Raw genomic sequence first — 16,995 nt, 5'->3', positions numbered from 1 at the left:
CTCTGACTCTTCCTGTTCTGTATCAGATATCTCTGGGGGACAAGCACACTCCTCATCCAAGTAAATCATCCACAAAACCCGCAACTTTCTGGTCATTGGATCCTGAGGATAAATCTTGAATGTTTTGGTTTGCTCGTATTGTACACAATAAGGGTTTTCACACACGTTCGCTCTCCTCCCCTTCTTGCTGTGACCCGGAAAGCGACATCTATGATGTCCTTTCCGGGTCAGCATCTCGGTGTCCCCATAGAAAGGAAAAAAAAAGTTAAGTTACACCCAAGCACATAAAATTCCCCCCCCAAAAAAAAAATTTGAGCCGCCACCTCCACATATAAGCAAAACGCATGCGTCGTGGCGCCTACGCATGAAAACGTTGATTACCATACATATCTTACATATCACTGCACATGCCAGAATGAGAGAAATTATTTTAGCACCAGACCTCCATATCACAAAATTTATACCTATTTGGGGCTTTTGAAGTGTTGCCTATAGAAAATATTGGGTACTGAAGTTTTTCGCCATTTCACAGGCGCAGACAAATTTAAGGTTAGGCATTTTGGGTATTTATTTACTCGGCACAACCTCTTCTTTTATATTTTACCAAAAATGTGGGGAATTTATAGTATTTGTTTACCCTGTGTTTTTACTGAAATTTTGTGGTAATATCCTGTGACAAAAAATGTAAACTGCCACTATTTAATTCTCTAGGGTGTCTGCTTTCAGAAAATATATAATGTTTGGGGGGTTTACATCATCTTCAGGGCTAAAATTATTTTTTAAACACTTGTGCAAAAAACGCAATAACGGCTCTGGCAGTGAAAAAGGTTCAGTTGTTTTTCCAGTAATAGTCATTGAAAAAAAAAAAAAAAAAAAAAAAAAATATATATATATATATATATATATATATATATATATATATATATATATATATATATATATATATATATATATCTGCATGTTGTATGTACAATCATAGCAGCAAAAAAAGTCAGGGGTTTAATAGCAGAGAAACATGGTGATAATAGTGGTGTGGTCTGATAGTGACAGACCTGTAGGGGATTAAATTATAGCTACAGTATATGGTCCTTAAACAGTAGTGACAATAACTTAGCAAAAAATGGCCATGGCCAACATGATCCGTGACCCCCGCAAAGATACATTATGTGTTCTGATATCACTCTGACCTGCTGCTTTCAGTCAGTTGCATTCCAACTGGAATATAACCTGGATTGGATGTATTGTGCTTCTAAGCGCTTATGACCACTTTTTATGTAATGGCCATTCAGATCCGTTAAGTAGTTTGGTGTGTTGTTAAGCACAGCATTGGAGGCTCCTGAGATTCACCTACAAGGAGCCATAGTGTGAAATTCTGAAGTTCACCCCAAAGTGTGTTCACGTGTGTGGACACCATTTGACCACTATTTGATCGCCACATTGCTGCAGTTATGATTGCTCACATATCTCCAGTTTTATGGACGATTTGCACTTAGATTTGTGCATTTTAGCAATTGCAAAGTTTATTCATGGCTTCCTATTTTATACTGATTCTTGTATGGATTTGTTGATTATTAATGCACTATTAATGAATATTGAATTTATCTGTGTATGTTCTCATCTTTAAATATATGGTTTAGAGATAGCTATTTCGTTTATGTTATAGTAAATCACTGCACTTTTTTCTTTTTTATACTTTTAGTCAGTGACCCAGAATAATGAACCCAAGGACATTCAGACAACTAACATTTTTCAAAGTTTTTCAGGTTCAGCAGGATTCTAGACAACTATAATGCTATTGTCTGTCCTGTATATTTTTTTTTTTTTTGTGGTAGAAATTAATATAGTTTTATATGCTATTCATGTTTTGACAAACAATAGAAAGGATGTTTTTGTTATGTTCAATTTATTATTAGAAATTGTTTGTTTCCAGGCATTGGTATACTGTGACAAAGTCAGAATGTTTTTTACATGATCTTGATGATAACAACATAAATTACTTTGGACATTCACAAATATCACTTACAGCAGGTGAAGATGTGACAGATGGCAATGTTTACACTGTTATGCAATCGCTGAACTATATTTCGTGTTTTGAAGTACAGGTACATAAGCCTTTCTGGTGGATTAAAGAAAAAGTCGATCCTCTGTGGCAGATTCTCTTGGGCATGTTTATACCAATTCATCTGTAAATCAGGTTTTATTGCCTGTTTAGCAATGGAAACATCCACTACGTGCAAAATCTTTATTCCTAATTGATTGTGTTGACATTGAGTTGATGGTAAATAGAAGATCAGAATCAAATTCTTATATAGCCATAGCAAGGAAACCTGTAACAAAGCAAGTATAGAGGCCATTGTTGACTGCTACGTCTGAAAATGCTAGTTGCCTGGATTTTATACTGATCTTCTGGCTTCAGTGGTTTTAGTGACTGTTAAAGGATAAGTTCACCTTTGTAACATGTTACATGCTCCAATTGAGCCCCACTGTTATGGTCACTGCCACTTTGTAAAGGATATGCTGATCAGGGTAGCACTGTGTAAAAGAATACTCGGATATCCCTGTGTGGAAGTTGCTATTCAGGATACTAGTATGTGAAGGAAACTGTTCAGGATACCACTGAGTAAAGGAGACTGCTTAAGGTACCACTGTGTGGAGGATACTGCTCAGTGTACCACTGTGTGGGGGATCTAGCTCAGGGTACCACTGTGTGAAGGATTCTTCTGAGGGTACCACTGTGTGAAGGATTATAGACAGGATACCACTGCATGGAGGTTTTTGCTGAGGGGATTCACTATGTGAAGGATGCTGGGGATACCACCGTGTGGAAGGTGCTTGGGATACCACCCACGCAGCCAGGTAATTTATTCAGAGTTCTGAAAATGAAGGAACTACAAGTACCGTCATCCACTGTGGCAAATGGCTTGATGTTCTCAAAGAACTACAAGGGTACTGGTGACCTCTCTTGTAGTTTGATTCTTCCTGCAGTTAAAGTAGAAGTCCACCCTAACACTAAAATCCCTGCATCTACAGACATCCATGATCTAACACTAACCTATATAGCCCTGTAAAGAAGAAACGTGAATACATACCTTTTTTGAAGCCGTTCCGACTCGATCCCAGTGCAGAGGAGACATCCAACAAAGAAAGCCCCATAGTAAGTCTATGGAGACATCACTACCCATTCATTTCACAGCCGTTTTTGGCTGTGTCCTCTGCAGAGCTTCCGCCACTGGAGACCGGATTGGATCGGCTTCTAAAAAGGTGTGTATACTGATTTCTTCTTTACAGGGTTAGAAAGGTTAGTGTTAGATTGTGGATGTCTGTAGATGCAGGGATTTTAGTTTTAGGGTGGACTTACACTTTAACTGTAAAAGTAACTGCCTGTCCATATGGGCAGATACTGTAGCTGACTAAGAGTTTGTAGGAGCCTTGGATTGCACCTGCAATCTGCTGATCACTGCTGCAATGCCTTACAGGCTGCTGGGTAACAAAAAGTAATAAATGCACATTTTTTTTTTCCGTTCATTGACGGACACAGCTCCTGATCTTCTTAACCATTGGGTTATTCTGCCCCCCACAGGGGTAGGACACTAGGCAGGAAAAAAGACAGACTACACCAATTGGCAGCCCCAGGAGGTATACTCCCCCCTCTCTGCTATAGGTACTCAATGTTTTCCTCCCTTTCCTGGAGTAAGGACCTAGTTCATTGCTGGATTCTTTTGGTCCTGGCAATTTTTTCTCTTTAGATAGATTTTTTCAATTTTTTTTTCTGCGAGATCTACAATCAACTACCGGACTGGGCGACGGGCTGGATAATCTAGATCCAGTGGTCACCCCAGTCTGGCCAGCAAGCACGTACAGACATCAGCTCTGCGCTAGGTCGGCCGTGACATAGCCCCACCAAATGGGGGCTGGCCTGTGAGATAAATGCCTCGCGAGGTCTCAGCCTACGTCGCAGTGTTCCTTTTTTCATCCCTCAGGGTCGGTTGACAAGGGATCAAAGCCTTTCAAGTCCTCCTCAAGAGGATCCAAGTGACCTTCTGATGTTCACGCACCTAGGCTTATACGAAGGTTTCACTCTAAATACCCGGAGAAACCAGTGCTATAGGCCTTACGGAGCCGGCCTTAAGGGGGGGGATACTGTAAGATTCTGGTACCTTTGGTACCCTTATTGCCCATTTTCCTTTTCATATTGTGTCCCACCTTTTTAGTTAGGTGGAACGCATATACCTTTAAGCTGTATGACATCATCACTGAGCGCCGCTCTGAGCGGCTATTTCAATCGCCGGCTTTCTCTCTCAGGTTGTTCGTTCAAACCGCATGCTTACAAGCCTTGTCTTATGCTGCCGGAGCCTCCAGCTATTCTCTTTACCTGGAACAGACCGGAACCTCGATACTGATCCCGTATCTCGCTACCGGATCACTCCCTCACTACCGGACCCCTCTACTTACTAACCTTACTAGTGATAAGTACCCCACAGGGGATTCCTCCATAACAAACTTACACTATCTACTTCTGCACATTAAGGACTGTACTATCTATGCATTACTAATTCTATCATCTGCACTGTTACATAGATTGCTAGCTCTTGAGTCTACTACCATCTATCCTTGCACTGGGTTAGTCTCTCCTGTATATCATCTGCTGTCCTTACCACCTATTACCATACATGATTACTAACCTATCTGCATCCTACCTATTACCGTCTACTACTCTCCTGAACATTACTATCAAGTGCTTATCATTGCTATCACTGCTCACCCCTGTCCCTTCAGCACATCACCTCTATACTGTCATATACATCCTATCACTCCAGGAACATCTTATTGAGTGTGTGTATATCTGTATGCTGAAGCAGGCGGGTCCACAGTGATGAGTCTGGAGAGTTGGATCTGGTAATTCAACACATCTCTACATGACTACTGAGTGGAGATTCTGCAGCTGCAAATCCAGCTTACTATAAAAACGCAGGAGTGTTACAGATTGAACGAACCTAAAAAATGGATTCAGCAGAATTACCCACTCAAGTGATACAATTAACACAAAAAGTAAATGCATTAATACTTGCTCTTACTGAAGTAAAAGATGAAAATCAGACTCTGAGACAGCAGATAACCCGTCTTTCACAGCTTACTGCTGCTCAGCCCCCTGAACCTAAAATAAACCCTCCTCTAGTGTTTACAGGTGATCGGAAAAAATTTAGTGAATTCAAAAGCGCATGTCAATTGCTTTTTTTGCTAAAACCTCGTACTTACCCTACTGATCAAATTAAAGTCTGTACCACTATCTCATATTTAACGGGTGAGCCACGGGCCTGGGCAGACTCTCTCTTTGAGAAAGATGATCGTCTTCTCAACTCCTATCCCTTATTCCTAGCGGAACTCGCTAGCTTATATGAAGACCCCAATAGGCAGAGTACTGCTGATATCCAATTGAGGGCTTTAAAACAAGGAAGGAGACCTGTTGAAGACTTTGTAGCAGAGTTCAAAAGATGGACCCTTGATTCAGGGTGGAATGATACATCTCTGCGAACTCAGTTCAGGCTCGGGTTGTCAGAAGCCGTTAAAGACGAGCTCGCCCGAGCGGATTTACCTGGCACTTTAGATGCCTTAATACAACTTAGTATCAACATTGACAGGCGACTGGGAGAAAGAAAGGCTGAGAAAATGGGAATGCCATTGTCCAGTCCTTCTCGGATTTCGGCCGTTGACCCTACTCCTATGGAGGTAGGAACCATACGCCCACCTTTATCGACCACTGAACGAGCCAGGAGAAGATCCAGAAATCTCTGCATGTACTGCGCATCCCCGGATCATTTGATAAGCGTCTGTCCCCTTGTCCGCAAAAAAGAGGGTGAGTGTTCACATGTCTTACTAGGGGGATTAACGACTTCCTTTTCTAATCCCTACCTCTTTGTTCATTTGACATTGCAGTGGGACCAGACTAGGATCACCACCAAGGCTATGATCGACACAGGATCTTGTGGGAACTATATCGATACACGTTTTTTTACTTTAAATAAAATACCTATTATTTCAAAATCTAAACCTGTCTCTGTTAGTTTCATTAACGGTATTCCGTTATCTTCTGGTCCAATCACCAATCAGACACAAGCACTCCTTGTCACTGCAAACGAGTCTCATATGGAGACCACCACTTTTGATGTACTACCTTCACCACATTTTCCCATTATTTTGGGACTTCCCTGGTTACACATACATCAACCAACCATAGATTGGAAAACACGGACTCTAACCTTCCCTTCTCACTATTGCGAGATCACGTGTAACCTCCCATCTTATGGAAAGATCCTGTCTGTGGTGTCAGATGAGATTACACCACTATGCCATCAGGATCTGTCCGAAGTCTTCCTTGAGAAAAATGCTCAAGTGTTGCCTCCCCATAGGGACTATGATTGTTCTATCGATCTACTCCCTAATAACAAATTGCCTTTCGTCCATGTTTATCCTCTTTCACAGGATGAACTTTCTCACCTCAAGGAATACTTGGATGAGAATTTGGCGAAAGGGTTCATCAGACCCTCTACTTCTTCCACAGCTGCAGGACTTTTCTTTGTCCGCAATAAGGATTCAAGTCTTAGGCCTATTATTGACTATAGGCAACTAAATACCATTACGATAAAGGATCGTTATCCTTTACCGCTCATTCCTGAACTCATTGAACAAGTGCGTGGGGCTACTTACTTTTCTAAATTGGACCTAAAAGGGGCATACAACCTAATCCGAATCCGTGACAGAGATGAGTGGAAGACAGCATTCAGAACCAGATACGGATTATTCGAATATCTTGTGATGCCTTTCGGGTTGTGTAATGCTCCCGCAGCTTTTCAAAGATTCATAAATGACATCTTCAGAGACTTACTTGATGTCTGTGTTGTGGTATATCTGGACGATATGCTTATCTATTCTCGATCTTTGTCTGAACATATAAAACATGTAAGACTTGTGTTATCCAGATTACTCGCACACAACCTATACGTGAAATTAAAAAAATGCCTATTTCATAAAGAAGAAATACTATTCCTAGGATACATCATATCTAAAACCGGAATCAAGATGGATATGAGCAAGATATCGTGTATTCTGGATTGGCCTATACCAACAACTCGTAAGGCATTACAGCGATTCCTCGGATTTTCAAACTTCTATAGGAAGTTCATCAAGAACTTCTCTGCTATTGTGAGACCTCTCACACAACTTACAAGTATAAAGAAACCATTCAAATGGTCAGAAGAAGCAAATGGAGCTTTCCGCTTGTTAAAATCAAGCTTTACTTCTGCTCCCATACTACGCCATCCAGACCCATCCCTCCAATATATTCTGGAGGTAGATGCGTCAAACATGGCAGTAGGAGCAGTTCTCTCCCAACGACCAACAAATACTTCACCACTCCACCCAGTTGCTTTTTTCTCTAAATCACTAAGCAGCCCAGAGGTGAATTACCCAGTGGGTGAAAAAGAGTTGCTTGCCATAAAACTGGCACTAGAGAATTGGCGACATTTACTTGAAGGTACCCGATTACCAATACTCATATATACAGATCATAAAAATCTTCAATACCTTCAGACTAACAAAACTCTTTCCCACGGCAGGTACGATGGTCATTATTCTTCCTAAGATTCAACTTCCTAGTGACCTACACACCTGCAGACAAAAACAAAAAAGCGGATGCGCTATCACGATTAACCGAAGATAACTGCGCTGAAGTTCCTTCTATTCCTTTAATACCCTATGAACGTATTATTGGTGTTGTTCGTTCCCTGAAGGAAGAAGATTTTGCACAGTATAGGATTGGATTCACCTCCACCACAACTAACTACTGATGCAGAAGGCTTCCTCTACTACAACGACAAACTCTACATACCCCCTATTATGCGCACCAAGATCTTGGAATTGTCACATGATGTGCCTATGGCAGGACATATGGGTATGACTAAGACCCTTAATTTGCTTACCAGGCAGTTTTGGTGGCCTGATATGAAGACGTCTGTACGAAAATTTGTTTCTTCATGTGACATCTGTGCAAGGTCCAAAATTGACACTACAAAACCATCTGGTCTACTCTGCAGTCTACCAATACCCCAGGTTCCATGGGAAGTTGTGTCCTTAGACTTTATAGTAGAACTACCACCTTCCAAAGGATTTAATACCATTCTAGTGTCTGTGGACCATCTGACAAAGATGGCACATTTCATTTCTATTCGCAGACTACCTTCATCTAAGCAAACAGCGGAATTACTAATGAAACATGTGTTCAAGTTACATGGAATTACAAAGACTCTTTTATCCGACCGTGGTTCACAGTTCATCTCCAAGTTTTGGCAAGCTCTATGTCACATACTACGGATTGAGCGAAAGCTCACTTCTCCTTACCACCCTCAGACCAACGGACAGACTGAAAGAGTCAACCAGTGCATTGAACAATATCTACGTTGCTACACCTCATACCTACAGGATGATTGGGTGGACCTCCTCCCTCTGGCGGAATTTGCTTATAACAACGCAACCCACAGTACTACTAAGCAAAGTCCGTTCTACTTAAACTATGGGTTTCATCCCACACTTCTTCCACCACGCATCCTACCATCAAGTAACCCAGTAGCCTCGGATTATCTTACCCAAATAAAAGACTCTCTGGGTTTACTTAATACCACCATCTCACACGCTCACAGTCAACAAAAAAGGTACTACGACCTTCGTGGAAGACCTTCTCCTCAATATGCTATTGGGGACCTCGTTTGGCTATCGACGAAAAATTTAAGGTTAAAGATCCCTAGCAAAAAGCTTGGACCTTTATTTCTGGGACCCTTCCCAATTAAGAAACTCATTGGAAAAGCTGCAGTACAACTCACTTTACCGGCAGATCTCAGAATACATCCCATCTTTCATGTGTCGCTACTGAAACCACATGTTCCTAACCAAGGAATAAGGCCTACCATCTTGCCTCCACCTCCAATACAAGTTGAAGGCGGAGAAGAATTTGAGATTAGGGAGATTTTGGATTCTCGTATCCACAGAGGAAGACTCCAATATCTCATAAGATGGAAGAACTATGGACCCCAAGACGACACCTGGTTGGATACTTCTGATGTTCACGCACCTAGGCTTATACGAAGGTTTCACTCTAAATACCCGGAGAAACCAGTGCTATAGGCCTTCCGGAGCCGGCCTTAAGGGGGGGTACTGTAAGATTCTGGTACCTTTGGTACCCTTATTGCCCATTTTCCTTTTCATATTGCGTCCCACCTTTTTAGTTAGGTGGAACGCATATACCTTTAAGCCGTATGACATCATCACTGAGCGCCGCTCTGAGCGGCTATTTCAATCGCCGGCTTTCTCTCTCAGGTTGTTCGTTCAAACCGCATGCTTACAAGCCTTGTCTTATGCTGCCGGAGCCTCCAGCTATTCTCTTTACCTGGAACAGACCGGAACCTCGATACTGATCCCGTATCTCGCTACCGGATCACTCCCTCACTACCGGACCCCTCTACTTACTAACCTTACTAGTGATAAGTACCCCACAGGGGATTCCTCCATAACAAACTTACACTATCTACTTCTGCACATTAAGGACTGTACTATCTATGCATTACTAATTCTATCATCTGCACTGTTACATAGATTGCTAGCTCTTGAGTCTACTACCATCTATCCTTGCACTGGGTTAGTCTCTCCTGTATATCATCTGCTGTCCTTACCACCTATTACCATACATGATTACTAACCTATCTGCATCCTACCTATTACCGTCTACTACTCTCCTGAACATTACTATCAAGTGCTTATCATTGCTATCACTGCTCACCCCTGTCCCTTCAGCACATCACCTCTATACTGTCATATACATGCTATCACTCCAGGAACATCTTATTGAGTGTGCGTATATCTGTATGCTGAAGCAGGCGGGTCCACAGTGATGAGTCTGGAGAGTTGGATCTGGTAATTCAACACATCTCTACATGACTACTGAGTGGAGATTCTGCAGCTGCAAATCCAGCTTACTATAAAAACGCAGGAGTGTTACAGTCTGGCAAGTTGAGAGCGGACTTCCCCAGACCCACAGACAAATCTCCTTCAGCATGAAGGTGCACCCTCACCCGTATATGGGGTGGGGGGATGTCTTCGCTTGTTCCCTGACTCGTGAACTTCCTTGGTGCAAGACAAGTGGGTCCACAAAGTATAATGGTCCGGGTACAAGATCGAGTTTCGTTCTTACACTCCAGAAAGATTCTTTCCTTCCAACATGCACCTGTCCCTGGACTGCTTCCAGGCTCTCTTTAGGGCAGTACAAGACCTGGTACTTTAAGGGGTGATTGTCCCGGTTCTAACTTCGGAACCTTTTCTAGAATTTTATTCAAACCTGTTTACAGTCCCTAGGAAGGAGGGTAAGGTGTGTCCAATCCTGGAGCTCAAGACACACATAACTGCTTTGTGTGGGTACAGATCTGCAGAATGGAGTCTATTCGCACGGTGGGGGCATCCCTGCATCGGGGATATTTCCTTGCATCTATCGATAGGATGCTTACCTACACATTCCAATATGTGTAGGTCATGAACGCTTCCTCCGCTGTGCCATGATAGAGGAGCATTATCAGTTTGTGGTGTTACCCTTTGGTCTCGCCTCGGCTCCTCGGGTCTTCACAAAAGTGTTGACCGCGGTGCTCGCATTGTTACGTCAGCAGGGGATCACAGTACTGGGCTATCTGGACGACATGCTTCTGTGAGCATAGTCATCTTCTGCTCTGTTGCACAACGTAGAGATCACCATATAAACTCTGTGGGAGTTCGGCTGGCTTCTGAATTTTCAGAAGTCTGTTCTGGTTCCTTCCACAAAGCTGGACTATCTGGGTCTGACTCTAGACTTGGCTCTAGCCAGAGCATTCCTTCCTCTGGACAAACTCCAGAAACTGCATGCTGCAATTCATCTTCTGCTGTCCAGCAGATGGTCATCCCTCTGGACTTGCATGCGGGTGTTGGGCCTGATGGTTTCTACCTTCGAGGCGGTTCCGTTTCCACAGTTCCATACCAGGTCCCTGCAAAGGGAGATCATGGCCAAATGGCACAAGTGTTCGAAGTCTCTGGACAATCAGATCCGGCTTCATTCTCTGGCACTTTGACAGGGCAAATCCTTTCTCCCCATGTATTAGGCAGTGGTCACCAAGGATGCCAGTCTGTCCAGGTGTGGAGGTGTCTTAGGCCAAAGCTCTGCTCAGGGTGTTTGGACACTGGAAGAGTCCAGACTACCGATCAATGTCCTGGAATGCCGAGCGATTAGACTGGGCCTGGATCACTGGATGGATCGTCTTCAGGGGTGTCCAGTGCAAATTCAATTGGACAATGCCACACAATGCGAGGCCAGTCCAGAGGCACTAAAATGATGGGAATCCCTTCTACCTCTATCCTGCGCCAGAGTCTTGGCAGAAGTTTGAGAGGAGGTAAGGTGTAAATCAGATGGTAATGGCACCACAGGGCCTCCAGTGCATCTGTGGCATCCGCCAGAGGATCCCGTGACCATACCACAAACCTCTAAACCTTTCTGTTGAGCTGAGATGCCAACAGATTCCCTGGAGGTACCCACCGGAGGCACAACTGATGAAACACCTCCAGATGAAGGGACCATTCCCCTTGATCCAACGCCTGCCGACTGAGATAATCTGCTTGCCAGTTTTTTATCCCCAGGATGTGTACGGTGGAAAGAGCTGAAATGAAACGTTCTGCCCACCATACAATGCGGGCTACCTACAGAGCATGGTGGCAACTCTGCATGTGTTCAGTTTTAAGTGTGTTTCTATGCTGAGCATTTCCTCCCTATTACATCTGAGCAGCCCATGTGACTATAGAGTCACACCTGTGGGCATTAACACAGTGGTAAATGACTGTATAACTAGCTAAACACAATGAGGGCAGGATATTACATGTAGTCAGGGGCTCCACCTCCCTCTTATCCTAAGACACAGGCTGGAGGGGCGTGACACAGCCTGTGACTTGCAGAAAGTCACTCACACCATGTTGTTTGCACAAAATAAAGTTTTGATTTCAAATATATATTTGTATGCAAATTTATGTTGGCCATACACATAAAGATTTTTGGACCAGAATTTTCATAGAACATTCATTTATACGAAATTCTTTGAACATTCAATGAATAGACAAATGCAATTTCGAAAATTGTCTTTTGCTTTTAACATTCAATTTTAAAATTAATGTAATTTCTGAGCAATCGCCACATACACTGCCCGAAAATTCATTAATCGAGAAAAGTTTTCTTGCTGCCCCGTCTAATTTTCCCATCACTGCATTCGAAAACGGACATCGATTTGACCCCACTAACGATTAGAAAATAAAACAAATTTTCTTGAAAATTTCCAAACAAAAATCTATACATGCATGGCCAACATTAAAACAGTTTATTGATATTATTTATTTAGTTTTAGTTTGTATTCCAAAGGGTTTTTTTTTTTTGAACATGTGACCAGCAGAAAAGGACTAGAAGCTCCTCCTGTTTGTTTCCCTGCAGACATCCTGGGAAAGATCCAGGTCATGTGACAGCTGTATATCAATTAGGAAAAAGGTGCTTAGATGTTTTTTTTTTTTTTTTATTAAAATAATTATTACTGTGTTAGGAGCTTTTTTCAGTCACATCTTTAGAAAACCTAACTATACTGTATGCGTGTGTTCCCATTCACACAGCATACCTAAAAAAAAAAAGTTCTAAAAATATATTTCTTACATTTTAAATATCTGTTCTAAAGGTTAGGCTGAGTTGCCTCTCATTAACCTACAATGCAAGTAGCCTAGCGTCTAAACTTTTAACCGCTTGTTAGGATATACAGTGTTCAAATTTAGCTTACAACTGATAATGAAGATCCATCTGCACAGTGCATATAGGGTAATTTTGGCAAATACAGCTGCCCCCCATCCCCCTCCCTAAATACTTTCCTGAGTCCTGTATTGAGCCAGCGCTGTGCCTGTCTGCAGCAGCACAAGTCTCTCTCCCTGCTCTCATAGGCACAGAGGCAACAGTAGGAGCCATTGGATCCTGCTGCTGTCAATCAAATCCTGTGGGGAAGGGGTGGGGCTGATCTATGTGTGTCTATGGATGCACACAACCCAGCTTGGGAGTGCTAGCGGCTTGCTGTGAGGGCACACCGAGAAAAGCATGAGCCGAAAGTGCTGGCAAGGGACCCTAGAAGAGGAGTAATACAGAGCAGGGTAAGTATAACCTCTTTTTTTATTGTAGACTAAAAAACATTTGTGCCTTTAGTATTACTTTAGGTTTGCTATATAAATAAGAGCATGTAACAAATATAAATTAGGAGCTTTCCCACTTTTTCTACAAAAGTGGAAATACACTTTAAGAATACCTTCCACCATATTTACCCCCATAACTTAAGAGGGAGGGGTTCTTTAGCTGACAAATTTGAACTGGGCAGGACTGCTCAAGATAACGCTGTTGAGTGCACAGGATTCAGGACAGCTCTGGATTTCTGGCAGAATCATCAGGGTTTTTTTTTCCAGTCCATAAACAAATATAATAAAACACTTCCTATTGTATAAACAAAAAGTGTTGAAGTCCCAGAACGAGTAAATCCTAGTCATTCTCGGCTACCTAGAGAACATTTAGGCAGGTTCTCTGTTTTGGTTATACTGATACAGTTTTTTGCATGGTGATGGGCTAGGAAGATATTTGGTAATGTCTACTAGGGAAACACATTTGGCACACTGGTGCGCTGCGTTTTGGTGCAGCATGGGTGTATGCACAGTTTGTTTATTTTGCATGCTTTTTTAGCTGTGGTCACATTGACTTCCAAAAGGTTGCTCATTTTCTGAAAGTGCTTCAGAAGTCCTGCATGCTGCATCTTTGGTGCACTTTCAGAAAACATGACAAAAATGCGTGACCTAGTAGAAGGTATAGGGACCATTGGTAGAAACGCATGCAAAATAAGTGGAAACCAGGCAACATACACCTGTGCTGCAGCCAAAATACAGTGCTCCAATGTGAGCCCGGCCTAAGTGTCTCCATTTGTTTTCTTGAAAAACTGAAGGCTTCAGTATATTGTAGTAAAATATATCTATATATTTTTTTTTTTTTTTTTTTAGGTATAAAGAAGAAGTGAAAAGACATGCAAGGTAATTACCAGATTCTGTTTAAGTGGAGCTCCAGGTAAAGTGCAAAATACAGCGCTCAAGTACTCAATGTTTAATTGGAGTGGTGTCACCTACTTGTTCATTGAACTAAGACCTGGTCCACACTAGTGCAATGCGATATTGATCCAATTTCAGGTGTGAACATGTATTGTGACTTCTTTGTGATTTTGACACAATTTTAAGCCGTTTACTACTACTACTTCTTTTGAGGGACCAAGCATTTGCTTTGGAGAATTAAAAAACAGAAAATGATAAAATCTCTTCCAAATAGCATCAGTATCACATGTGCATGTGTTTTCTGTTAATTTCTATTGATGTCTATGGAGCCAAATCTGTGCTGGAATCGCACCAAAGTAGTGCAGGAACCTTCAGCAAAATTGTGTGCAACCCTTCACTGGTTTCTTCTCTGTAAAACATTGATGGGTGGTGATAAACATTTTAGACAGTTATAGTATTGACATTTTAAAACGCACTTAAAATTTGGACTGATATTATTTTTTAATAAATGCCTGGAATTATTATTTTTTTTTTTTTATTAGCTAGATTTGTTTTTGTTGTGCTGAGTTCAGTTAAACAGGATTATTCACCGTAGCAGTGAAAAGAAATAGAAAGGAAATAATGTACACGTGTAATGGCTCATAGTAAACAATCAGCAAGTCACTAAGCAGAATATGTATGCAGCCAGTATAGCATGGACTTCCAACCTACACACTTGATTCAGGTCAGTGACTTACTAATTATTGAAGCAAGGACACAGATGACAGACCCGGAGCTTGCATTTTAAAGTGAACCTAGAAGGGCTGGAATACCAAATGTCCACACAGCGCCATGTTCCCTTCTAGCCAAATGTTAGAAGATCTAAACATTTCGTTATATAATCTCTTCTGAAAGTAAATATCAATTAGTTTGAACTTTGATTCTCCCCCTTCTGCATAGATTATATGACCAAGTGCCTAGACATACAGTATGTCTTTTCAGGAATGTATTTCAGCCCTTAGATTTCTTTTAATCTATATCAGACTATTAACATAGCTTTATACTAAACTGCTTTTAAAAAAAATGATTTTTAGGTATGCATTCTTAACACAAAAAGTAATTCTTTTGTTCACAGCCTCCTCCAAATTCCCTTTTTCCCCACTTTTGTGAGCTGTTAGAGGTTGGCTACATTCGTTCTCCATGGTTCCACTGTATGTTGGAACATATCCGCCCTCTACAGCTCACTTCCAATGTGGAGTAAGGAATGTGGACTATGGGATTTGTACTATGCATAGAGCAATGCACATGATGGCAAGTCATTTGCACTGCTCATTTCAAACAGACTTGAGTGGGAAATGGGGAGGTTCTGGAATTTATGGAGTATGTTACAAGGAGGCAGAAAACACAATAAAAAAGTTTCCTGAAAAATAAATAACAGGATATAGATTACCATTATATAGTGGATGTGTACAGGTTATTTTTAATGAATGAGGATATTGTATATAATCACTTAAATATTTGAGCAAAGATCAACTTTTGAAAAAAGTGTCCGTGACCAATCCCATATTTTAATCCTGACCGGTTCCTGTTTAATCGATCTGATATGTAAATATAGTTGATACATATTTATGTATTTTTTTTTCTTCTCTGTTACCCTCTTCCAACTTGGGATATCTAGGTATGTTGTGCGGGGGTTTTACTGATGATGTTTTTTGTATAGCTATATTTGTTTTTGGTTGAAATATGAGTTTTATATCTAACAAATCCAGTAAAAAAATTTATTATTGATCTGAAATTGATGCAGTTTATTTTTTTAATTTTTTTTTGCATGGTCTTGCTGAATAAGCCTAGGAAGAACATGACCCACTATGTAATCTTGGATGGACATTTGTAAAAGTTATCTAATAGTTATTGATGATAATACTAGTACATTTTGTGCTTTCAAAAATGTTGCCAAGAGTTTACTCTCCAGACTTGATACACTAGTGAACAGTCCAACAGATAGTGATATACTCTATTATCTCTATGTGCAGTAGATATTTGCTCTAAATAGGCAACTTACCTTATTTGAATTCTGATGCGATTTTGTGTGTCTGTCGAATGCATAGATTCGCATATCATCAGAATTTGTATTGTTTTCAGTTAAGGCCACTCACATTAATAGGGTACGATTCTGATGAGGCTAAAAAAAAAGGGTCATGTGAGAGTTTGATTCGGTGAGAATTCAGCTCCGTAGTCTTCAATAGGACTTTAATTGAAATTGCAGTCCTGTGTTCATCACCAATGCATATCCAGCTCCTCCCCTCTCTTGTCAATAGTGGGTTGTTAAGGAGCGGGGGCCGCAATGTCCTCAACAATAGATAACTCAACAACTGTCCCCAGAGCTCAAGCAGAGCTCATGCAGCCCCAGATTATGACACTCCCAACCACCATACTTTACTTTGTAGCAAACACACAGCCATCAATGTCAAAACTGCTGGCAACAAAAGTGAGTACACCCCTAAGTTAAAATGTCCAAATTGGGCCCAAAGTGTCAATATTTTGTGTAGCCACCATTATTTTCCAGCACTGCCTTAACCCTCTTGGGCATGAAATTCGCCAGAGCTTCACAGGTTGCCACTGGGGTCCTCTTCCACTCCTCCATGACGACATCACTGAGTTGGTGGATGTTAGTAACCTTACATTCCTCCACCTTCCGTTTGAAGATGCCCCACAGATAATGACACTCCCAACCACCATACTTTACTGTAGGCAAGACACACTTGTCTTTGTACTCCTTACCTGGTTGCCGCCCCACACGCTTGACACCATCTGAACCAAATAAGTTTATCTTGGTCTCATCAGACCACA

The 16,995-nt window shown here is 41.5% G+C and overlaps 1 protein-coding gene across 3 annotated transcripts in view; it reads left to right on the top strand.

Annotated features, from left to right (window-relative positions):
- The window catches only part of IQSEC1 (IQ motif and Sec7 domain ArfGEF 1), a 1,344,709-nt gene that overhangs the window by 306,141 nt on the left and 1,021,573 nt on the right, over positions 1-16,995 (top strand). For all 3 annotated transcript variants that reach the window (XM_082266155.1, XM_082266158.1, XM_082266156.1), the window contains exon 2: positions 14,122-14,151. In XM_082266155.1, coding sequence (XP_082122281.1) covers positions 14,122-14,151 — 30 coding nt within the window. The remainder of the gene's footprint in view (positions 1-14,121; positions 14,152-16,995) is intronic.

Source organism: Pelophylax lessonae (genome assembly GCF_965119305.1).
Source record: "Pelophylax lessonae genome assembly, chromosome: 8".
Lineage (NCBI taxonomy): Eukaryota > Metazoa > Chordata > Amphibia > Anura > Ranidae > Pelophylax > Pelophylax lessonae.
Note: the sequence above shows the minus strand (reverse complement) of the source record. Positions and strands in the feature narration are given on the sequence as shown.